Raw genomic sequence first — 26,495 nt, 5'->3', positions numbered from 1 at the left:
TGGAAATAATCTCTTCTTCCTTTGTACTCTGGAACTTTGCTCGTGCTCTCTGGGGCACAGCCGTCCGTGTAATGATAACAGTCAGGAGACTAAGAAGAATCATAATAATAGCAGCTAATACATACTGAATGTTATTATGCACCAGGCATTTTAAATATATCATCATGGTTAAGGTTACTATATCTTCTGAGGTTATTACCTTTTATTATCACATATTATAGATGAAGATCTGAGATTCAGAGAGGTCTAAGAGGATCCACTGTGATGTAATACCAGACGTGTCATCATAAACGCTAAGCCTTTGTGCTTATGATCCTTAGTGATACCACCAGAGTAATATCATATAAGTTAAGGTCTGGCTGGGCAAAATACTAATTTTCAGGATGAGAGCCCACATTCCTGATGACTACAATACTGTATATGCCTACTCTTCTTACTGAACTGTAAGCTCCTTCAGGGAAAGCACTGCGTCTTTTTCTATTTTGGGTCCCCCGAAAGCACTGTGCAATACAATTCCATGTATACAGAAGATGCTCAATAATGTCTTGCTAATTGAACAATGTATTAATACAAAGCAGTTCCATACCAGCAGTTCTACCTAAGGACTATGTCCAACTCTTGTAATCCAACTTTTGTCTACCTTCACAAGGAAATGAGATGGACAAATCAACCCATAGAAAAACTGCCTAAGTATCTCTGCTCCCCACCATCTCGGTTCACAGGCCACAAAACTAAAATGGTTTTCATCTTCTCGCTACACTGGCCTTCTAAGTGACCAGAAAGAATTCTTCCCTGATGCTATTTTTATGTAGCCTTCCAGCGGTGGACTCCTTCCCCCACCTCTGCAAAACTCCCACGCCTAACAGCCTTAGGGAAAGCCAAAGGGAGTCAGACTGTGTCTTGGTGATGACTCTGGAATCTGGAATTGAGGAAAACAGGCTGATTTCCCCCCTTAAGTTTTCTTTCTCTTACTTCTCCTTTCAGACTTCCTAAACCTGTTTTCTTTCCAACCCAATTACAGGAGATTGCTGCTGCTGTTCTTTGTTTATATTTTGACCTCCTTCCTGAATGCAGTGATGTTCTCTGCACTGGCTTTAAGAACACCTGGGGAGTAGGCTTGGATGCCTTCAGTTCCTTCCCCCAAACCATCTCAACATTCCTCTCCTTTTAGCTACAGGTCTTCTCCCTCCAAGGACACAGCTTCTGCTGTATTTCTGCAAGGTCTTACTCCCAGCTGGCTTTTAAGAACTGAGAATGTCTGGATGATGAGATGTAAGCTCATAATATGATAAAGGTCTTCCTCTCACCATAGCTCTTAATCAAACTCCCACCATCGATATGAGAATTGTAATAGAGGAAAAGAAGAGGAGAGAGGGCCTTCTAGAATGGGGCAATAATGGTAAAGGGACCAGCAATGGAGGCGAACTTTGAGGCAGAAGTTAGTCACCTGCAGTTGGCTGCAAATGTTCCCTCTTGTGGACCCCCATAAGCCGTGTCTCTGGAGTGTTAATGTGATGTGAATTTCTGTAGTTTGTTTTATTGAAAGTGATTTGCCATGGCCATAAATTCAGCTACGCCAGCAAACTACCTTGGAGTGTGCGTATGTCTGTGCATGTGTACCTATCTATGAAGAGGTAGATGGGGTTACACTGAATTATGTTATATCAAACAGTACTCAAGCTTTATCTAATGTCACTCATCTTGACAGCCTTGCATTTTCAATATTAATAAAAAGCATAAGGAAGCTGCTGCACAATCACCAACCAAAGAATCTTGGCCACCAAGCTAAATATCTAGTCATCTGTGTTGTACATTAAGTGTGAAGGCACATATCACAGTTTGGGATTTAAATGGAAAAATCAATACCCTACAGGAATCTCCAGTTGCACAGCAGATTTTTCTATCAGCCAATGCTTTGTTTGTCAGCGCCTTTGTCAGCACACATACTTGTGCATTCCAGGCATGGATTTTGCTTTGCTTCTGTTTAGGTTGCTTAACCCTCTTCCAAGCAGCAGAGGCTGGTGGTAAGGGGGAGAGGGCAGACAATAAATGGTCACTAATAAAGTCTGAGGCAATGTCCAATCTACCTGCCCAGGGCACTTTCTGTCAGCCCCTGTGGCCCAGAGGGTTAGCCATGTAGCCATCCGTCCTGATCATGTGGGAGCCTGGAAGTAACCTGTGGCCCTGGGTTTTCTCCCCAGAGCCACTGGCATCCCCCACAAGGTTCCTCCACTTTCTAAACCCCCCACTGCTCTTGCTGCAAGACAGTTCTTAGGCTAAGAAAGCACTTTGGAGCAGGACTTGCAATCTTTTTTTCATGAATCTTTAAAAATTTACTCTAAGCTGCACTAAGAAAACTCCAAGGACTTCCTATTTCTCTCTTAAGAATGTATAAGTCTCTTTCATATAGAAACATAACTTCTCCAGGCTTCATAACCAGCCAAACACCCCTGCTTCTCTTGCAGTTGAAAAAATTAAATTCTCCTTGGAGAAATAAGCTTACTTGTTTTTTCTCTTTATTCTCCTTTTTCCTTTATCACAAAAAAAGTATGCTGATGAAAATAAAGCATTTCTAACAGTGACTAGGAGGACAAAGATTATACCAATCTCTGAAAACTACTGCTAACACAATATCTTGTTTAAGCATAGCAATGATTAAACATATATTTTCTCCAAAGATAGCTGGAAAAGACGTTCACATGTGCATTTTACTTCCTCCTGTAGAAACTGACCACAACCAGCACTCAAACACATTCATTTTACCAATAAATATTTTTTAAAAATCAAATACGGCACATTACTTCAAACAATTTCTCTAAAAAGAAGTAAAGATACCCGCCCCCAAAGCATTTTGACACCAAAACATAGCATAAATGGCCCCTATGGTCTTCTGTGGCATAACCATAGTTATAGGGTGAAATATTAAAAAACGGAAACGAATCAAAAAGGTTTCCCCCAAATAGGTAATGCTAGCAGGCCTGGAAGTTTAAGAGCCCTAAGATAAAATATAAGGTGAGCTAAATTTTCAGAAAAAAAAATGCATTTATAAGCAGCGAATTTGCCTGCGGATCGGTTGGTCAAGGGACAGGACACACAGAATGAGTGGTGCTATTGTAACCATGCAGTTTGTGGAGCGGGGAAAGAAGTTTCTCACTGTCAACATCTAGCTGCTGCGGCTGGGATGGGTAAGAACTGTATTTTTCTCTCTTCTCCTGCTCTTTGGACACCTTGTTTTTTAATGAACAGTTGGTATCAGAGCTACGTCCAAAGACTTTTACATGTGGGATTTCCTAACACCGAGCCCTGGCAAAGCTGTGCTGTGTTCGGCCAAAAAACTAAATAGAAATGAGACTACCTCAGAATGTAACAACTGAGCATCCTCGTTCTCTTTCAATGTTTTCATTTAGTTGGAGCAAATGTTTTTGCTTTAATGCAATTGAAAAGAAAAGAACATTTAGGGACAACATAGCTAGATCCCTCATAAAGCTTCATTTTCAAAAGCAGTGTTTAAATCTCTAAATAAATGACAATTCATTCTCTGTTTACTTTAGGTAAACAGAAAATGCATTGCGGAGCACTCATTTTCAAAAGCTAATCAAGAACATTAGGTCCCAACAGATTCATTTAATAGAAATATAATAGGCATTCCTGCTTGCTTTTCATCTTGTCTTGCTGTAAATGCTAAAATGAACAGCAAATTAACCCTGCGTTGGAACAGAGTCCCTGTCACAGCTGATATCCTCTGTCTCACGACTTGTAAACATCCCCGCATCCTGTCGCTGCTTTGACTTCTCCTACATAGAAAAGACGAAAGTGCCTGATGGAGTTTGGCAAGAGAGTGTGGGAATACTTGAATTCTAAAGGGAGTACTGCGTGTCAACTCTGCTATCTTTCCTAGCAGAACAAAATATTACCATGTTGTCTCCTAAATAGTGTACAATTAGGAAGGAGGAGGAAGGGTGCCTGAATGGCTCAGACGGTTAAGCGTCTGCCTTCAGCTCAGGTCAGGATCTCAGGGTCCTGGGATCGAGCCCCGCATCGGGCTCTCTGCTCAGTGGAGAGCCTGCTTCTCCCTCTCCCTGCCGCTCCCCCTGCTTGTGCTCTCTCTCTCTCTCTCTCTCCCTCTCTCCCTGTCAAATAAATAAATCTCTAAAAAAAAAAAAAAAGGAAGGAGGAGGAGTGGAGGTGGGATTTTTTTTTTCCAAGTTACACAGATCAACTGTCTTTCTCTAGATTTTGACTTTACTAGCCATTCTCCAAATGGCTGCTTATAAACTACCATACAAAACAAGCTCATAAAGACAGGGCCATCCAAGCTCTATAATCCGATATAAAAGATTGGCAAACAATTTGAGATCTTATCATTAATATTCAGTGATATCAGAATTAGCATTTAGAACTCTATACAGAAAAACTATAAGACTTCATAAATTATGTAATAATGAACAAACCCTTTCAAAAACTGTTTTCACTGTGCTAAAGTAACATTCTAGACTTGTTGTAAGTACGTTATTCTTACAAGTAGTTCGCAGTTATTCTTGAAGGCAAGCCTTGGAGTTTCCTTAGCATAGTGCTGCTGGGGGAAATTTTCAGCATGTCCATCTTCATCTCTAGCCTGAAGGGAAATATAATGGCCTATTTAGGGACTCACAAATAATGGAAGAAAAAAAAAGCTAAAAGCATAACAGCTCAGATCATTAAACAAACGGGAATCCAGAAATAACAACATTCTTAAGAAGTTTGTTTAAATACGCAGTACGCCTTTTAGATATCAAAATTTGGGATTTATTTTTCTTTACATAGTTTGGTTTGAACATGCAGATTCATTGTGGTGTTAATATTTTAAATTATGATATGAAACAAACCAAAATCAAATAATTTTGTTGGAAATTACCACCACTTTGGTCTTCCAGCGACTTTCGTTGCACATTCAGGATTGTATGACATACGTACGTGTTTAAACTTTTTGGCATGCTTAAGCAATCTCTAGATAATGCACTTTAAAAAAAATTCTAATAGCAAGGCCATAAGAAAAGCAATTTGCATTGTTATATTTTGCATTGTAATACTATCAGAGATAAACTGATTCCCCTTGATTTTTAAATAAAGATCTGAAAGGAGCAATGATCTAGTAAGAACAATGATTCTTCAATCGAATGCAGAAAAAAAATAGATTTAATTAAGAAGCTGCATTAAAAGTTACTGGTTATTTTGATCTACACTGTTAATTAAGAAAGCTGAAGTTTAAATGGAGACATTAACAGAACCCATTAGCAATACCGCTTGCATACAGTCTTCTCTTTCTAATCTCCATCGGTTTCTGGTTTGGAGTTGGAAAGAGGGAGAGGTAGGTGAGAGGAGGCGTGTCTGCAGCACACTCATTAAACCATTCATTTGGGTGACACTTGCACCCCGCTCTGCTCTCATCTCATCTTAGCCCTAACTGCTCTCCCTTTCCTGGCCTCCTGAAATTCACAGCTGAGCTGTCTCCCTCACATATGGCTTGCATATAATTATGCATATTCCATTTTGCACTGCATTAAAATGATGAGCTCCTGGCTCCCTGCCAGCCGATTTTTAAAAAGCCCAAGTGAAGTAGGAAAAAGGAGAGAAACACAGGGAGAGCCGCACAGGAAGCAGCAGGTAGTTCTGTCTGCTGTCTCTTTAGATAAAATGTATGTCTGGCACCACGGGAACAGCTGAGAACTACCTGTTGTGATGTATGGATTGAGGGGGAGAAAACAATGAGTACACGGCCGTGGCACAGCGATGACGGCACTTGTGTATTGTTTCTCCTTTGGTGGAGTGGAATTAGCCCGCTGACAAGTCTCGCTCCGAGCTCCTCCGCTAGACTAGGGATTGTCACTTTAGAAACGGATCCGTGCTTGGTACACTTGAGGACATAGAGCTTGTTTTTTAATAAAGGCTTCCGCTACTTATTGCAGGGAGGGAACCGGATGGAATCTGGACGCGGAATGTCATGATGGCAGTAATGGCAGTAATGTGTGGGTTACGAGAATTTGGTGGGAGAAGACATTGCTCTGTTTTGGTTTCGTTTTTGAAATTCACGAACATCTCTGGGATCAGATGCCTTTTTATTACACCTTCCCCCCCCAACCCCCGCCAAATCAGAGTAAGATAAAGATGCAGTTCCAGGATTGGACTACATGTGACGGTAAGCGTAAGCACTGTTCATGTCCAGTGGTTATCCAGGCACTGAAACCAGTGATGTTCCTTCCTTCTCATGGTGTCAAACTCTAAGCTGCAACTACATCAGAGTTTGAGCTATTACAGTCTTGGATGGGGCCCACTTTACAGTGGAGTGTATAAATAAAAGGCAGCTGGAGGAAAAACAATAGGCTGTCCATGGGTAGCAACAATGTTAGATTCTTTGATTCTTTGTAAGTGCATTTTAAGCCATTCTGCAAGGTCTCTTGAAGGCAGGGGATTTCATCTACTTCATCCTTCTTACTCTGTCATGCCCAGTGCCTTACTTTTAGTTAGTACTTAACAAACACTGAAGCGATGGGGAAAAAAAAAAATGGATAGTAACTAGACCCTACCATAAACAACTCTACAGAAAATGCCACCTCAAAATATGCTAAACTTGGTGGTAGGTTTATTATATTCCTGATGCACTAAGATACATATGCTTGGAAACACGCTTAGCATATAGTTTACGAGGGCTACTATTTACATATATGTCTATATTCAATATATATGTATCTTGTGTATAAATATTCATAAGGTGGAATATGTTTATTATGCATGTACTATGTGTACACATTCATACACACCAGATGCCTGGGGATATTTTCAACATTGGTGGCAAAAATACATCCATTCCACTTACATGTAAGGTGATCACAATGCTTTTTGTGTTTTTAAAGGACAAAAAAAAAATTTCCCATTGTCTAAGATTTGAAGGCGCTTCCTCTCAAAGGAGCTAAAGACTTCATATAAAGCCTATTAATTTATGGGGCTGAACAAAGCAGCAGTGGAAGAGAAAGCAGAGGGAGACTGGGAGAATTGGAAGTGAAGAGAGAAAGCCAGAAATTTGCTTTATTGAGCCGTGTATTTGCCTCTGCATCAATCTCCAGGGCCCTCGGAATGGTCTGCCTCTCACAGTCAACCTGATTCCAGAGTCTAAGACATTCCAGCCTCCAGCCATTTGCTGCGTTTCCACCACATGCCACAGAGCTGGAAAGCACACAACATGTAAGGAGACCCAGCACCATCCGCCTCACGTGTGTGTGCATACACAAGCACTCACCCACCTCCTGCCAAAGTAATTCCTTTTGCATTCTGAAGGGGTTTTTTTTTTAGGGTAAAGTTTAAAATTACTATTCCTAGACTAAGTGAAATTAAGTGCATTCATCGAAGGCAGTAGTTCTCTACTCCCACTGCATACTAGAATCATCTGGGGTGGCTTTTTAACATTGGAGCTCGTCCTCCCCCTCCTGTACCACCTTTCCAAGACTCTGATTGAACTGGTCCAGGATGGGGCCTGGGCATGGTGTTTTTTAAAAAAGCTCTCAGGTGATTGTGTTGGCCAAGCAGGGCTGAGATACACCAATCCAAGGAGCATGCCCAGAAGAGGGGTATGGAGAGAAGGCCCTTGGCAGAGTGTTGGCAAGATGTCCTCTAACCATGTCCCAAACCTTATTGGGCTGAACTGCTATGCAACACTAAGAGGATGTAGGACATGGCCTCTGAGATGGGTCTAACTCTAAAGATCCGAGAGATGACATGACTAGCTGCTTGCAGGCAATAAAAAAAAAAAAAGAAAAGAAAGAAGAAAGAAGAAAGAAAGAAGAAAGAAGAAAGGAAAGAAAGAAGAAAGAAAGAAAGAAAGAAAGAAATCCTTATTTTAGTTGCTGGCATGCCAAATAATCTTGCAGGAACTACTAGACCAGCTCCTCCAAAGGTCATTCTGAAACTCTCTAATCAAGTCAAAAATCCCCACGTGCCCTTAGACTTGACACAGGTACAACTTTATGCCGGTTGGTGTGATTTCTGTCTCTCCTCCCCCAGGACTGCATGCTTCCTCAGGGCAGGGGGGGTGCCTGGTTCCTCACCACTGCACCGGCAGCCCCAGCCCCAGCCCGGTGCATGGGAAGTGTTCTGCGGGAATGAGCCCTGTTTCCACGCCTAGCAACTTGCGGGCCATGTTAGACAACATCCTGGGAACCTTCTTACCCCACATGTAGAATCATTTTAGAACATTTTATAACCCGTTTTATATTGAAGCCAGTGCCTTTTCTGCCTCTGCACAGCAGACAATAGCCTATCAAGGCAGGCAGGCGGACGGAGAGAGCCTACAACCCCTGCAGGGAGGGGTGTGCAAACCCTGCAGAGATTCAGAATCTCCAGTCACGGTAATAACACGAAGCAGAACGACTTTTAGCTGGTTTTATTATTGTTCTGAAATTCTCCACAGACAATGAGTTCTCTAACTGCCTGTCTTGGGGCCGACCACCCCACTGCTGGCTCTTGGCATTTCCTGGGGCTAGGAGACCTGTGTTGATGTCTGACTTTGTTCTGGAGTGACCAGTTCTGACAGAAGGAATGCCAAGATACATGATGAACTAACTCTCTCCATGTGTCTTATTCTCAACAGCTTTATTCTGACTAATACGCTGGATATGTATGCCAACTATGGGAAAAAGCAAATGGGAAGCTTTTTTTTTTTCACATTTTACTACAAAATGTGATTGTCAGACCAAAGGTGCATTTTTTTAATCTATTATTCTAAGAAGGCTTCACTTCTTGCCATAAAATCAAAATAAAATCCTTCAATTAAACTGCAGAAGGTAAAACTCCTTCATTTAAACTGCAAGGGGATTTCCCCATCTTGCTGACAGTCATGCATCCATTTTCATGTTGTGCCTACCATTTGAATAAATATTAGATTATGTGAGAAATTTAGACTAATTGCCTCTCTACTTCAAAAATCTCTGGCTTACACAAACTTCGTATTACCTCTCTTTCCCTGTGAATCATCACTAATTCACTTTTTTCATTTTGATTCTTACAGCAATCTTTAGTTCTCTTTCAAAGAAATCACTTCTTCCTTTGGGCCAAAGCTTTGGTGTCATGTGCATATGCAAGCAAGCTCAGCAATTTTTTTTTCTCCTCTGGAGGACTCCCTCAGAAAATGTGGAACATTCTAAAAACAGCTCCACAGGCCTACCCCAGAAAAGCGAGATGTTTCTGAGTCAACAAAAAGGTTAACACTGCTGCCATTTAAGTGGAGAGATAACTAGGCTTCCCAGTTAATACCTCCTTGTGATGAATGGGAGTTTACACCTCTGCGCCACTGTGATTTCAGAATTTCTTTTGAAAGCAAAAGAAAGTTCTGCCTGGAACCAGAGCCTGGGAGCGCGCAGCGGAGCCTCCAGACTCAGCCTTCCAGTGCTGCAGCAGATGTAGCACCTGTCAGCTCGCACATGTGGTGTTGTTACCAGACTTGAGAACATCAAAAATAGTGCAGCTCAAACTTGTGGGAGTGCAGAGAAAAACTCATATTTTAGAACTCGTTTTGTGAACCAGAAGAAATAGAATTTCTTTTCACAGTTCAAGATAAAAACACCAGGACACCACCTCTGAAAACTCTTAGAATTTCATTTTGTGATGTCCCGTTTCTGGTCTCTCCTTTCCTGAGTTCGAGGTCTACATATGTTTCTCTTGAGGAAGCTCAGAGATGATTAAACTGCAACCATCACACGTGGCCGTTCAGTGGGCTGTGGACATCTTTGTGAACTTGATTATAGGTCAGCCTGGTTTCTAGGCCCCTCGGTGGAGTTCAGCCAGTGCTGGCCCCGGGCCAGAATGACACAGGGAGGCCCACAGAGTGGCTCCTGCTTCCAGTGAGTTATGGCCCGGTTGTGCTCATCCTGGTGGCCTAACTCCTCATGGCTGAATGCCTAGTTCCCCTCAACTGGATTCCTGTCCTTTACCCCCATCTTCTCCTTGTAAAACTAGATTTCACCTGTCCTCCTGACTTCTGGAAAATTCTTCTACACCTTTTAGGTATTCATTCAGAACAGAGCTCCTTTAGGAAACCATTCCCGACCTCTTCCTCCTGGTCCTAATCTGGGCTCTGTACCCGTGTGTGTGTGTGTGTGTGTGTGTGTGTGTGTGTATCTCCATTCCATCCATTGCCTTATGACCATCTACATGTTTATCTTCCCCACTAATCTGTCAGGTCCTTGAGAGCAGAAATTGTGTTCTATTCAGCTGCAAATCTCTAGAGCCTCATCTACTGCCTGGCACAGGATAAAGGCTCCATAAATGGGGAGTGAGTGAGTGAGCGAGTAAGTGTGTGTGTGAAGGAGCTCCGATCCTGCAACCCTGGCAAATGGACATTCTGTCTTGTACTCTGATCCCCAGAGGTGAGTGTCCTGCCCCTGAGTCATCACCATACCTGAATCTCAGCCAGAGCTCTCTGATCACACCTGCCTCCCCCATGGACCTTCACTGTCTATTCCATACCCTCTGCCCAACACCTGCCCCTCCCACCTGGTTAGACACTAGAATCTTAGCCTCACTGCAGAGCCTGCACTTCATTTGGACTCTGGCCAATAATCAATTTGTCCACATGTTTCTCTCCTCTGCCTCCCACTCTAACCTCTGGTCATTGCCTAACAAATTTTCATCCCCAGAAGTCCATTCCCAGATTAACCAACCCGTTGCCTTGCTCCCTGTTTCTGATACCTCATCTAGTCATAGTGTCCCAAGTCAGTCTGGGACTCCTCGGTGTAACTCATCTTGGTTATGACTCAAATCTTCCCTACCAGACTGGAAACTGCTTATGGGAAAATGTCTGAAGCCCCCATGCTCAGCAGAGTACCTTGTACAACAAAGAATCCTGTAAGTATATGCTGAGTGGATTTATTAACCCTTTGCTCTTCCTTAAGCCAAGACCCAGAAGTGTTCTGTTTCTCTCCGCCCTGAGTTCCCTGCCTCTATAAATGGATCGCCTTAAGTAAGAGTTGTTTCTATGCAAATTCAAGTCAGTGAACATCAGATTCCAGAGAATTGCAGGGCTCGTGGACAGAATTGTGTGAGCATGCAGCTTGGGTAGAGAGCTTTCTCTTGCACAGAGGCCTCCCGCCTGGCATCAGGCTCCCTGCTCTGGAGACACCCCAGGCACCCAGAAACATCAATCTCTGGACCCAGGCATCTGTTCAATTCATGTTAGTACTAATTTTTGCATCAGGATCCCTTGCCCTCCCTTTCATTAGCTTGTCATCAAAGATTGACTATGGGATTCCTGCAGTGGTGCCGTTTTACTTTGTTCTTTTAACAAAATGTATTTAAATTCCTATTTAGCAAGTAGGCCAAGGGAGAAGCTGTTTCCCCAGTGAAGTTCCTTCTATTTCTCTATCCTCCATACCTGCCAGGCTCCTATGACAGCTCCCACATCTCTGATGGATGAGATGAACTTATTTGCTGCAGCTCTTTTTTCACTCCATGCAAACCTTTATATATATCATAAATTTTTAATATCCAATTTGGAGTCTTCAAAGAATAACGGTAACAAATATGCAACATGAAGATAATGGGAATCGAATCATGTTTATGGCCTCCATGAGCATCTCCTTAAACGATGTCGGGTCAGAGCCACTCAGAGCTGTGAGTGTGTGAGGCTAGCAGGCTGATCTCATGCCTGATTAATGGCTGCCCTTACTCGGGGGCCCTAATGGATTGCATGACAGTTACGGCAACAGATTCCACATCAGCCTGAAATACAGCTACCATGCGAGCTAAAATATATCATGCTCGTCCCAGCATATTACAGCTGTGTCCGGAATAATCAGAGCAGTTGCTAAGTGGTTCTGAAAATCCCTGTTTTGGCTTTTCATTTTAAAAATCTATTTTTCCTTTATTGGACAGGACTGCTGGATTTATCTTGCACTGCTTTTTGTCAGGTCACCTGAGCGTCTTTGGTAAGAACTGTTTTATCGAAGTGGCCCACAGGTACAGCCCGGCAGCTGGGGCACGCGGCCCTCTTTTGTATTCTCTGCTAAAGCCACTCCACCATCACATCCCAAGCAGCTTCTGCTTATCCCAAGCCCCTTGATCCATGGTGGGTTATCCCAGCTTCTTGAAGGCTCCCTTGCCCCGACTTCCTGCCTCCGCCCACCAACTGCCTTTTGGCTTTTTCATGCACTATTCATTTGTATTTATTACCCAGGGTCGTGTGAGGGGAAACAAAAGCAGGCAATTCCACTTTGTTACTCCTTGGCACCTACAAAATACTCAAATAATTGCCCTAATCTTGGCATTTCAGGTGGTCCTTTTATTCCTTTTCTCTAAAATCACTAAGCAGAAGGGGCTGGACTCTAGTCTTTATATATAGACCTCAGGATGGACCTAAGAAATTAGAGAAAATGTGAAGCAGGCAAGGACCCCATGTGTAAGACTAGGAAAGGATCCAGACGTAATGGAGGAGATTTACTACCTGCAGGAGGTCTCCCTCGAAATAACCTGGCCTCAGATGGGAATAAGAAACACACAGAACCAGATGAAGATACTGCTCTGGATATTACTGAAGATTCATAGTAATGGCTAATATCCCTACAGCTGTTATATACGCCCCAGACACCATTCCAAGTGCTTCATATGCATTAACCCATTTAACACACACACCCATACATATACCCAAACCAAACAAAACCTTATGAGCAGGGACTGTCATTGTCTGCATCTTACATATGAAGAAAGAGAGCACAGAGAGATGATGCACAGAGAGATGATGGAGTGCACACAAAGTCACACAGCTAACAAGAGGTGGAATCGGGATTCAAACCCAGGCCATCTGTCTCTACGGCTCCTATTCTATTTGATAATCTGCCACCTCTCTGCTAGTGGTTTAAAAAAAAATCAGTGTGAAATAACTTGAAAATACTGATGTCATTAAGCTAAAAATATATATTATTAACTCATTAAGGGAGGTTTTCATAATCCTCTGATTTTCTTGGGTTTTCAGTTCCAAGATCATATACACCAAGGAAACTAGGAAAAGAGAGTGTTTAAGAACAAACACAACTGAAGAGGATGGGGTGGTCTGCAAAGACCTTGGGTAAAAAAAGAAGCAAGAGCAAACATGAGTCAGTAAGTCTCTGGCACAGCCTGGGGGAGATGCTACTTCAAAATTTATAAAACTAATCCTTAAAACAAACCAACTTCTTTGACCTGATTCTTATTAAACAACCTTTGGATCATTGATTATGACACCTAAGTCCATTAATTCCAGAAGGACATGTCCTACAGAGCTCACTCAACTATTCAGGTCCTTTAGCCATTTCCTTTGTGAATTTCTAAAAGCATTATTAGTATTGTCATATTATTTTTTATTAATCCCATAAATGGTGATGTGCAGACTATAAAGGACATTGTGTGTTTTATCTCATTAAGTCCTGGCCCTCCAGTATATAAAGGCGGATTGTGGCTTTGGTTAACATGAGTCAGTTCATCAAAGCAGTGGAGACTTTTGGATGAACTGGCGAAATTGAGTCACTGGACTTGCCTAGTTGAGAAACAGGCCTGGACTGTGGTGATTCTTGAAGGGTGGGGTTGTGGGGAGCCAGAGGCCTCTGTTCAATACCACAACTGGGAAAAATTGAGAGAGAGCAATAGTAATGCAGCCTCTGTCAGGTTGATGGCTAATTAGCTCAGCGGGTGAGAAGACAATACAAGAGGCTTGGAGTCACATCCTGGGACAGTTAGCTTGCTCTGTGTCACAGAACATACCCTTCATCACGAACCTGCCACATCACATGTATATGGGTCTTAGCAAAGGGGAGACAGACACTGGGAAACGTGCAAGAGCATGTGGATGAATCAATGCGTATCTCTCACTACTACTAGAGGAAACAAATCAAAGGGCATATCCGGGTGATGGTGGTCCTGGACAGCTATGAGTCACGAACTGAAACAATTGTATCCTTGAATCAATTTCCAATTCTGAGATCAAGGACTATAAATTCTAAATTAGCAGCAATACTTGTCAAAGACCATGATGTCACAATTATTATCCATAATAAAGGTTCAGTGCTCAAACCAACTTTTCTTTTTCTCTTACCAGCAACCACAGAATAGCCATAATGATGATCCAGATACAACAGGGCTGCCTATATTTTCTCTGCATGGTTCACCTGGGCCTCAATCTACCCCATCTCCTGGGTGCCCACCAACCTGTAAAGTGGGCCTGCAGATGCCCCATGTGTTCTGCATTCTCATCACTGGTTCCCTATCAGCTCGGGCTTCAAGCCACCTCCATACCAGTCTCAGCTCTCAACCCTTACCCTTGACTCTATACTTGCCTTGTATGCTTTGATCTGTGCACTTGCCGTGGCTGGAGCTGTCTCCATTAGACAGGTCCTCCACTTTGGACAGCCACAGAATCTCCCACCCTGGTCACTGCTCTGAGCTGGGACAGTTTTACAGTCAGCATTCTATAATAGTGCCCAAAATATAAGGCATCTTAAAGATAAGATTTCTTGAGTAAGAAACAGAAGTGAGAATTATGTAACGGTTTTAAAGATCTAAAATTGGCCTGACATAAAGAAGAAAGACCAAGACTAGCAGGAAAATCCTGGCTGTCACTGGGCACTGTCCACATAAATGTTCTGACCAACATGAAGCAATGCTGTGGTTTGTGCCTGTGGAGGCAGGCAAAGGAGAAAGACAAAGTGACACATCTATTCACTCTGCCCCTGGGTCTTTCAGAGTGTAAAGTCAGGATGTGATCCTGAACTGGATGGTCCTCCTGACAGCTTCAACTATGAACCACATACCACTTGCACTGTTAACAGGGGCATCATCAGGCTTAGAGGAACCAAGTCCCAATTACCTTGTTTCCAAATCCAGGACGGAGGGGCACCTGGGTGGTTCAATTGGTTAAGCATCTAACTCTTGATTTTGGCTCAGGTCATGATCTCAGGGTGATAGGATTGAGCCCCACATCAGACTCTGCACTGGGTATGGAATCTGCTTAAGATTCTCTCTCTGCCTCTGCACCCCTAGCTCGCTCTCTCATTCTCTCTCTCTCTCTCTCTCTCTCTCGAAGAAGAAGAAGAAGAAGAAGAAGAAGAAGAAGAAGAAGAAGAAGAAGAAGAAGAAACAACCCCAGGATTGATCAGCCTCTCTGAGGAGACAGATGTAAAGATGGCAGCAAAGGAGCTTCTGCTCAAATGGCACTCTCTGGAGTCTTCATTTTAAATCCCAGCCATTCTGCAGATGATGAATGGAAGTAATAAAAGATGGAACTGTGACATGTTTAAATAGTGGACAATCTTTCCAGCAGAATTTGACCTGTGTTGAGGGAAGGGCCTCTTGAAGCCAACAGCTGAGTATCAGGTTAAGGTCCATTTTTAGATGATAACGAGTTAACACTCATTCCTCTGTCATCCCTTTTTAAAGGTATTTATTATTTTTTTCCAGGCGTTATATCTTAGAATCAAAGCCTTAGTGATAAAAGACAAAAAGTGTCCTGGGTTTCCACATCCTCTCCCCTTATGGGATAGCTGACAACAAGAGAGGGTAGTTTCCTCCTGCATGGGTGAGCCGCCCTGCCCCTCCTGTTTGCTCCATCCCCTCTCTCACCTAACCTTTCTGGTTACTGAAATTCCCAAACTATTCAGTTCCTTTGTACCCTGGTATTTCAGCTGCCCAGTGTGGTTTTAGATGTGAGATAACTGGAAGCCACATCAGAAGAAGGCTTCCAGACTGCAGACTGGACCCCACTGAAGAGAACATGACTGCTTCTAGAAACTTCCAACTCAAACTCTACTTCAAAGAGCTGTCACCACAAAGGTAGAAAACTCAGTATAGAAGTCATTTTGACAGTAAAATCAAGATCAAAATTTGTTCTGTGCCAGACACCATGCTAAACAATTGCAGACTTTGGCTCATTAAAGCTCCTCAAACCCTCATAAGGTCTACATTACCATTACCACCTCCATTTTGCCGGTAAGGAATCCGAAGTGTAGAGAAGTTCAGTAACTTATCCAAAGCTAAAGAGCTGACAAAGGCAAAGTTAAGGTCCGATACAAGTGTCGCCACATCGTGTGCAGGCTCTTGCCCCCACACCACATTGGCTCTCTCACAGCAGCTCTGTCAGCAGAGGACATTGGCTGACAATGAGCAACAGAAACTTCAGATATTACTAGAAAGCAGAGAAGTCATGGCTCAAATGTCTCTATGGGTCCTTGCAGGAGACAACACTGCCCTCTGATCTCCCCTTTTGTGGTGAAGCACCAATGCCCATTACAGCTCAAATGGAGGTGGTCAAGGCAGCCAGCACTGACCTGCGGGGCAAGGCCTGGGGGTCAGTCTACTAGGCCAAAGGCAACACGGTCAATAAGAACACAACCAAACACTGAACAGATCCAAACATTAAGCCCACCAGCGTGGAAGGCAATGGCCTTTCCGAGTATCCTGCACTTAAGGTATGGGGCAAAAAAGATGCAAGGATGGGGGGAGGGAGTACACATGGAAATGGGCCTTAGAGGTCAGCAGGAAAAACTCTGCATGGAGATGGGGGAGGACACATCCCTGGAGTGGAAAGACTTCTTGATAAGGGGCCTGCTTGTTTTGAAATCCTTCTTATATTTCATTTGCAAATCCTACAAATTTAAGATGATGGGGTTCCCAGGTGAGAGTGGGAGCCTAAATCTTTCCTTGAGCATCAATACAGACTAAACTGTGTTTTCAAGGACAAAGGATTCTAAATTCATAAAACTTTCTTTGTGGTACTTACCTAATCATAGAGCAGAAAACTGTTATGGTTGGATGTGGAAAATAGTAAAAGGGGAATGAGCGATTGCCTGATATAATTCCTACTAATATTAGCCTTCCCTTATTACTATGAACGAGCAGTGTTTACATGCAATTAATTATCCTCATAGGTGAAATAAAGAAATTTCATTCATACTTTGCCTTAAGGAATGACAGACTTTTGCCTTTGAATGATAAAAATGATTTGTCTAATTCTAGAAACCAGAAACTCTGTATTTATACCAAACCATTCTATGAAGCATTGTGACTCCACAGAAAGCAGACAGCAGTGACAAGGGCACTTATATAACCTTTTCCTTAGGTCCCATTCATTCATTCATTCATTCATCATTTATTGGGCATCTTCCGTGTGTCTGGCAGTTGTAGACAACTAATTAACTAAGCATCTAAAATGAATGGTATTTGGCCAACATGTCCAACACATTTTAATTTTTTAAGTTCAATGATAACAAATAAAGCAAATGATCCCTTGCCAAGGTCTAACCATTCACAATTTGTAGTGTCAGATATCACACATTTATATCCTATTTAAAATTTAGATTTTTAAATAATTTTAATTCTTAAAAAGTAAATAAAAGTAAATCACAAAAGGCAAGAGGTAGAAAATATTCTCATAAGCAGACAAGAATTATGAGGAAATCAAAAGCAAGAAAAAGTGAGAGCAAAATTCTCAAAGGCCAAGCACCCCAAGTGCCATTTGCTTGAGGATGTTAGTATATAAAGGGGTGAGGAGGGCCATTTGGTGCCAATACTGAGCTGAGTTTGATTTCTGGCACCATCAGTAAAACAGAGGACATAACATCCAGCTCAGAAATTCAATGCAAGGATTAAATGAAACAATTCATCACATGTCCTACACAATGCCTGGAACAGAGTAAGTACTCAATATACGACAGTTATTTAAATTTCACAGATCTACTTTCTTTTCTGGAGAGAAAAACTCAGCCAGCAGGAAGGCAATAGGGACTCACTCGCTCTTCTTATCATTAAAGTCTTGGTTAAAAGTTAGTTGTGTGCAACTATAGAGCATGCTCAGCAGCCAAAGGCAAATGTCAATCAGAAGACACGGGCGAAGATTTGAGGACTATTAGAAATGCATAAATACACCCACTAATCAGGATCCTAACCTCTACACATCGATATTAATGACCACTTCTATCTCTCTTCTGCCATCTGACTACCCATTCCATTTCCTGCAAATTAAGCATTGTTTTGTTTTGTTTCCTTTTGATCTTTCCATCTCCCCTTAGGTTTCACGAGCAGCATCTCCACCAAGCAAGTTTCTACGCAGGCTGAGCAGCAGCTCCCATCCGTCAGCAGCCAGGGATTCATGGGTGCTACTCTAAGTTGAATTCCACGGCCATCACCACACCTCTATCGAAGAACTCAACCACGGTTTTACTGTTGGTCCCTTCCTTACCATTCACATCATCTCCCTTTATTCTGTATTTTCCAGCTACTAACTTCACCTTGTATCAACTTTGTTTCTGACTCAATAGGAAGACATCTGCATCACTGGCTGATTTAAACGTTCAGCAGAGGTTGGGCACACATACACTGTAACCCACACACTCTTTCGAAGCTGAATGGCCTCGCCAAAGACAGACAGGAACAGACAAAATAGAGGGGCGAATTTCGAAACAATCCAATATGTGGTTCACCATTTGCAGAAAATGTGCAAAGGAGAGGATATAATTTTCTTATTGGAAAGACTGAGGCTTTCTTTTTTTTCTTTCACTAAATGTTTCATCCTCTGCTAGGTCCTTATTCATTTTAGAATTCAGCACAAAACTGTCGCCTTTGAGCTTTGTTTTGTTTTTAACGTGTCTATCCTCCTGTTTCTGACACATCGTCTCTCCTGCACGCCCCTTAGGACTCTGAGCCACCTGGCAATCTCTCCTCCACAGGTGAGAATCCCCTCTCCTCATGACCTGTGCAATCGGAAACAACTTTCTTTTAACTTGTAAAATTTACTTCATCTTCAAGTAAAATGTCGTCCTTGTATGAAGCATTTTCATTTCTATTTCTCCCTGCCGCTTGCCCTGCCACAGGAAGCTGCCGCACAGGTACCGTATAATGTTTATGTTCATTTGTGTCTTTATATTACATCCTGCCCTCCTGAGCTCTACGATCGGATGTCTACAAAGATATAATCAAAATGAAATTGTATTAGTTTAGATCAGCATCTGTGGCAGCAATTCCTTAAATGATACAAACAAGGCAGTAGCTATAATGTCTGTCTTGTTTCAAGGTAAAAATGAAAAATGACATCTTTGATGGAGAAGACTCCACAGAGACCAGGGAGAAACGCGGCCTCTTCCCCTGCTCACAGACAGCTCTCTTTCCTGTCATATGGCTGACAGGTGTGTAATCATGTTCCTTAGTCACAGTTTGTGTTAAAATAACCAATTACCAAATGAATGAGAATGGAGCTCTAGTGTGACTGGCGCCACTGTTGCAAAGTGATGATGTGCATCCAAAGCACAGCCTTAAAGAGAGGCTCCTCCCCCAAAGCTACCTCCCAGGCTAGAAGCCTTCCCACTGTACTATGAATTTGCTCAAATACAGGACGTTTTCCCTCTGGCCCCTACCCTAAGGAATGAAGAGTCCAACGAGGCCACCATGGATGATCATCCCAATTTCCCCGGCAACAGAAGGTCCCCACTATTTCCTGTCCTTGATCTTTCCAGGACACATCACCCTCGCCTCTCATTGAGCACCCACTGGTACAGCTGTCTCCCTGCGCACCCAGATTTCCACATGAACAGGGCAGTAACTACCATCAATCTTTTCTTCCCTCCATGATATATATCACCTTTTACCAGGCCCCACAGTGACAAAGGACAGTGCTGAAACCCAAGAGCCCTGACATTCCAAGTGTATCCTCACCAGGCAAGGAATTCTCCAGATCTACTGCCCAAGAAAGATCAAGTAACATGCAGGTAGTCCACAGAGCCACGTGTTGTTCTGTGTCATGGATATAGTCAAGAGAAGCAAATCCTTTAGTGTTCATGAAAAATGTAAGCACAAAAATCACATTTTCTATTGGCCCAGAGGTTGTTAACACGTTGGGGGAGAAAGCTTGCAAAGAACTCAAATGAAGTCCCGTGTAGAAAGTTGAGATAATGACTTAAAACAGACTGATTATAATAGTACTATTATTACATTTTAGGTGACTTTCACCACTAACCCCTCCTGTGTGTCAGACATGCCCCATCGCTGTGCCCATGGGTGCAGGAGCCCTATTTCCCAGACTGGTGGCTGAAGAAGTTGGAGAAGAGGTGAAAGTAGGCGTCTGCCCTATAGGTTTGCCTCCCATCCGTGAAGCAGGGTTAGTACTTCTTACCCACACTTGGTGGAATGAGAGATTGGTTGTGACCACCATGCAACACCAATGGTGCAGTGCAAGAAAAGATTTTTGAGTTGCATGTCCACTGATATCTTTTGATGAGACACACTGTAGGCTTTCAAACAAACATGAAGTTTTCAGTAAGCCAAGGGAGGTGCTGATTCAAATTTTAGGCAGCAAATACCAAAGTAAAAAAGTGAAACCCAAAAAATCTCTGGATTGGTTTATTTTAGGCTAAGAGATATAAGGAGATTCAAGACAGATTCAAAGAAGTGAGTGAAAAGTACCATTCTTTTCTAACTCTCAATCCTTTTTTTTTTCTCTTATCACAAAAGATGTTCCACCGGTAGATTTACCTACAAAAACCAGAGCAAACTTACTTTCCTGTAAAAAGGCTTGATAAGCCATGCTTTGCATGAGATGAAAGGTAATAAACATTTAAGAGGAAGAAAAAAAAAAAGCCATAAGCTGGTTTTCCCCTTCCATGTTCTTTGTAACTGATGAGTTTTTAACCTCAGCCTTGTTATCCTCATTAGCATAAGTGCTAATTACCCCCTCTCCTCTCCTACTGGAAGGGCAATCAGGACTCCACACCAGCTTGGACAAGGCTGACACCCCAGGTCAAGGTTGCTGGCTGAGGAACGACATTAGGGCTGCGTAAGTGGCAGCAAACGGTGTGACAGGTGTGCTAGATCAGGGACAAAAGTGCAGGGGGCTGCTGGAATCGAGGGTCTCCTTCCAAGGAGGGGACGAGGCCCACTGCTGCACTGCATCTGATGTTCTCTCCTCCACTTATTCATGTGCTCCTGGCAAGCTTGGCAGTGGTACCTTGAGTGAAAAGCACACTATTTTGCACATATGGTGGAAAGAGTCTTGTGCATCAGTTGAATGCATACTGTACTACATACACATTCTGTTTTATCTCCGGGCCCAGCCGTGCTGCAAACGCTTGCAAATTGGGAAGCCTTCTGTGCAGTAAAAATACGGACAGGAGAAGCTAGACTGTGACTTATAAGATGCGACACTAGCCAAAAAAGCCAAAGTAACTAAAAGTTAAGGCGTGTGCTTCATGCTCGTTGCAACAAAGGCAGTAGCTCTGCGAGGTGGAGACTCACCACCCGCACTGGTTTCATCCCCCCTCATCCTGTGGTTTCAGGCCCGATGAACGGGCTTCCCTTACACACACACACACACATACACACACACACACACATACACACACACACACACACACACACGATGTCCTCTAGAAACCTCTGCCTGTATTCATTGCTGTTTCATTTTACGGAAAGTTTGGGATTTATATGGAAAAAAATTTCAGTGAAATTTCTCATTTACCTCGGTGAGAGATAGTGACGAAATTGCTATTTTTGTCCTCCATTATATCCCGAGGTCTTCAGCCTACCATCCTGCAATGGGATGCCGCTGCCCTTAGAGAGTCACTGGCATCACTTTCACTTCCTAAGTGTTTCTGAAAGCAAAATCTGATACTTCTCGGAATTCAGAACTCCCTGTATATTTGGGATGTGCAAGGGGCAAAGTGGTGGGTTGTTCTGACCTTCTTTCTTCCTAGTCTTCCTTTACCTGGCACCCAAATTAAGCAATGATTTTTTTTTAAGATTTTATTTGTTTATTCATGAGACACACACAGAGAGAGGCAGAGACACGGGCAGAGGGAGAAGCAGGCTCCCTGCAGGGAGCCCGACGAGGGACTCGATCCCAGGTCCCTGGGATGACACCCTGAGCCAAAGGCAGAGACGCTCAACTACTGAGCCACCCAGGTGCCCCTACAGTAATGACTTTTATAAATAATTCCTTTAAAGGGAGCTCCAGAGATTAATATAAAAATCCTTCAGTTATTCAAATTACAGTTCTTCCTTTCTTTTCTATTAGCCTCGTTATACAAGTAGGAAAACAGTGTAGGACTGTATAGATTCCTTTAACAAATGAAGACAATTTTTATAGGGGTCAATGTAATAAGACTTCTATCACTCTTCCACAGCCTGCTGAAAATGGTAAGTTCTTGTCTCAAAAATAAAGAAAATAGTAAGTTCTTGTCTCCAAAATGAAGAAAGCGAATGAAGGTAACTGGGGCATCGAGGGGGAGGGGGGCTCAGTCAGTTAAGCATCTGCCTTCAGCCGGGGTCATGATCCCAAGGTCCGGGGATGGAGCCCCACAGTGGGCTCCCTGCTCAGTGGGCAGTCTGCTTCTCCTTCTCCCTCTGCCCCTCCTCCACACTCAAGCTCTCTTTCTCTCTCAAATAAATAAATAAGATCTTAAAAAAAAAAGAAGATGGACCCAGGTATCCAATAGAAAGCACAGAGGAATACAATGTGGGGTTCTTGGCAAAATACTGATTGCTTCAAGTATATAAAAGGGAAAGAGCAGAGAGTACTCAGAGTGACGGCCCATACTGTCCCCACTCTCTGCTGGAACCTCCTTCTTAATTCAAGGACACATCTCTCCCCTCCTAACCCTTCCGTCTGTGCAGCATCCGAGGTTGTAAAGGAGCAGCAGGCTTCGTAATGCTGAAGTGTGTGTCTTGCCTATTTCTGTGTGTAGAATTCATGATTTCGTTTCCATGTTATTTAGAATCATCCTCTCACAAATGTTAGGAGTGACGGAAGTTAACCCCAAACTGGTGAGAAGCTCTGAGTTGCCTGAGGCATGCTTTGGCTCGTGGCAGTCAGTTGTTCATTTTCAATATGCTTTTAGTTTGTTGAGTTGCTAGAAACAATAAAATACATATTTAAAAGATTGTGTTTTACGAGGACTCCTCCACAGGCAACTTTACACCACACTTTCCACCGTTCAACACTTTGTCCGGCTTTCTCTTTGTCGGGTTTTTGTAGCTGATTTTTTTTTTTAAATGAGTTGAAATATACAGAAAACATAATAAAGTCAACAATTAGAAACAGCTCCCGCCATTTAACTCTATTAACAATAGGGTATGATAATTATTACTGATACATCTGAAATTCCCAATAGAGCTTTCTGAGAAGTATATGTAGGGGAAGGGAAAGAAATATTACATACTTGGATAAAGCTCCAGGTTCTTAAAATGGACCTGTTAACAAAGTCATAAGAGAACCAGCCGGTTGAGTTTAAATACTGTTCATCCTTCCACACAGCTGCTCTAGAGCCAGAAAAGGGGGAGCTGGGGGAGATTCTCCGGGCTATGTTCAGAGCCTCTTTTCTAGTTTTCTCTTTGAAAAAATAAAAATAAAAAATGATTTATTTGCAACACATTCCAGTCCCCACCACCAATACAACATAAGAGTAGAAGAGTCACACTGCAAGCATCACTTAGTCCAAGGCAGAGCTCCGTGCCCCTCAAGGCAGCAAGCCCATCTCCCCCAGAGACCCGTGCCCAGAGCCAAACTGAACACACACACAGACCAGCTGAGAATGAAGCCGGCCCCAGGCCTCAGCACATCCCCCCCTCCTACAGCCCTTCAAGCTCCCTGATGGCAGCCACGGGCATCCCCCAACCACACCAGCTCCTGGCCTCTTGACTAGCAGGGTATATATTTAAACAAGAATCAGCTGCTGTTTTCCTCCCTTTAATGTGTGTATGTCCAATCTTCTGAGTCAAGCTGAAAACTCCTTGAGAGAACGGACCAGATCTTACGTGTCTCTTTCCCATAGTCCCCAGAGTTAACGTTTTGTGAGATGCAGTAAAATGAGTTCAGAACACTGGAAGTCCCTCCAGGAAGACCCTTGGTTAAACTGAGTATGCTAGATATTAAAATGCAATCCAGTCCCAGAATTGGGTTAGTGAAATATGTAGGTATTTTGATGATATAAAATCAAACAGCAGTACTTGAAATGCCCAAGAATATAGACTTTGAGGAGGTCATTTTTTTGAATAAGAACCTGGTGTAGAAGGTGACTGCCATTCCAGAATGAGCTGTGATGCTGAACATATGTCTTTGTCTGGGGAGGCACATAAGGGAGGTTTGAGAGGCATCGTCTTGGGTTGGGTTGGTCAGGAGAAGAGGGGATTTTAGGTGAGCGCTACAGGTATTTTTTTAATAGGAGTCCTAGTTATTTTCTAGGACCTGTCCAACTATCAATTTCACCCTCAAGAAAGAAGGCTGAAGAGGAAGAAAGTGAACTTAGGTTTTGGATCAGAACCACAAGTCTGGTTATGTACAAGTAAGCCCTAACCTTCTACCATCGTCCCCATGTGCTCCCTGCTATTGCTTCCCTACTTCTAGTTTGGTCATTGTTTCCTTTCCCCCTTACTACATACATGGAAACGAATGAAAGACTCTTGATACCCTGGATGCCTAGCACAGTGCTTGACACAAGGGAATGCTCAATAAATGTTGGGCTGTGGACCTGGGAGAGCAATCAAGGTGTCTGCCCACCACATCCCCTTCCAAGGGACCGTGTACCAAGTTTTGTACCACATGACCAGCCTCAGCTGACTGGACTAAGGATGTGCATGTGACCCAAGAGCAGTCAGTAGAAAAGGCGTCCAGCAAGCCATGGTATGGCCTGGGACAAAAAGATGAGCTGATTCAATCAGATTTCCTCCCTCAGGAACAAGAATTAGCATATATCAAGAGGCTGCGACACGCGGCAACAGGAGCTGAACAGAAAGGTCACAATATTAAGAGGAGCCAGAGAGGCCATGATGGAGTGAGACCTGCTGGGTGGCGAGGACCAGGGACCACGGGAAGGATAGAAAGAAAAACATGGAGCAGACAGCCAGGGAAAATCAGAGATACCATGACAGAGGAGATGGAGAGAAGCCAAGCCCAAAGCTGCCTCGTTCTCACTTGCTTTCTGCTTCCAAATCCTGCCCCCTTTCCTGAAGAGCCTGGCTAAAATAGACAGTAACATCTTCTGTCTTCAATTTAACTCCACTCTCTTCCCTTTCGAAAGTCCAGATGCTTGTTTTTCTTTCTCTCCCACAGTGGAGAGGGAAGTGGCTACCGCACATGAAAGGAGCCTCGAAGGGTGAACAAACACGAGGATTTCGAAACCACCAAGTATCTCATCACAAACCCCCATCGCCTGCTGGGTCTGATGGACTGGGCGCTGCATTAAATCTTAGACAGGGAAGGCGTGAGCGAGAGTGGTCCTGTTTTGTTTTGCAGGAGAAGACAGCGGTGCTAACAAGCAGAACCAGGGGTGCAATTTCCTTCACCACCTGAAACCACCACTACAGGTGTGGATGCAACAATGCTTTCTGTTTGGTGAATCCTGGAGTCTGAGTGGATTCTATTTTTTTATGGCAAATCAGCCACGGCCTCTTACCCTTCGGGGCATTTGTCATTTCTAATTTCTGAGAGTGGCAGATGTCAGCTCCCTTAGCAAGGAACGATTTTTAAAAATCTGTTTGTATACATCAGCTGACATAAACTGAGCTGAAACCCACTGGGGGAAAGTACAAGATTATGCGTGAAGCAACTAGAAAACAAGGCTTCCGCTGGCTTCCCTGCATGGTGGGGGTGGGATGGGCCGGGATACCTTCTCATCCCGATCTCCTTATTTCCATTCCACATATTCCAGCATACAGTTCCTGGAAGGTGCAGAGACCGGTCAATTAATCCGAATACTCAGATCAAGTTCACTTTTAGGTTCACTTTTATTTTCTATTCTCTGGCTTAGAGATTAAGTGCATATTGTACAATACAATAAAAATCACATTTTTTTTTTTTTTTTAGTTAATATTACTTACTCATTCTACTTATCTCCAGATACCCCTGGTTACAGTCCAAGAAAGTGCCAAGGATTGGGGACTCCCTGAACTTTGCCTCTGCTCCTTGGTCTCCACTCATCCCATCCCATACCTATCTAGTTCCCTTGTCAGCCCAGGAGCCCTGGAAACCAGGACCCAAGTCATCTCCTACCCAGATGACCATATAGAAACTGAGTCAGCTTTAGGCCCTTTCTTCCCTCCCCAGCCCCACCCCCGCCACCCACCCCCTCAACTCACACTCACAATCACACAGCCTGAGTCAGACCCTTTGTGCCTGCCTGTATTGGATTCAGAGAACCCAGCATGAGAAGGATGTGCGGGTGGTTCAAAGGGAGACAGAACTTTCCACTATGGTAGAGACTGAGACAAGCTGGCCTCAATCAGAATGAACCTACAAGGACAGCCTTGTGCAGTCTACAGCAGACTGAGACAGGTCAATGGGACCTAACAGAGACTCTGGAAACCATGGACAGCCGGGACCTATTTCTGATGGTCTATGTCACCTCTTTTGCTTTGTTAAAGGAGCCCTGAGGAGAAGACTTTTTGGAGCCTATTGACCCTTCAAACGATGGAGGGACTTCCCTCCTTCATTACAGCAAGAGTTAAAATACCACAGATTGATCCAG

At 43.3% G+C, this 26,495-nt stretch overlaps 1 protein-coding gene across 7 annotated transcripts in view; it reads right to left on the bottom strand.

Annotated features, from left to right (window-relative positions):
* Positions 1 to 26,495, bottom strand: part of LOC112658709 (sine oculis binding protein homolog) — a 162,624-nt gene that overhangs the window by 61,885 nt on the left and 74,244 nt on the right. For 6 of the 7 annotated variants that reach the window (XM_049092434.1, XM_035697997.2, XM_025444943.3 and 3 more), the window contains exon 5: positions 4,520 to 4,615. The exons of the other annotated variant lie outside the window; for it this stretch is intronic. In XM_049092434.1, the coding sequence (XP_048948391.1) occupies positions 4,520 to 4,615 (96 nt within the window). The remainder of the gene's footprint in view (positions 1 to 4,519; positions 4,616 to 26,495) is intronic. 7 annotated transcript variants of the gene reach the window in all.

Source organism: Canis lupus, chromosome 12, assembly GCF_003254725.2.
Source record: "Canis lupus dingo isolate Sandy chromosome 12, ASM325472v2, whole genome shotgun sequence".
Lineage (NCBI taxonomy): Eukaryota > Metazoa > Chordata > Mammalia > Carnivora > Canidae > Canis > Canis lupus.
This window is presented reverse-complemented; position numbering and strand designations above follow the sequence as displayed.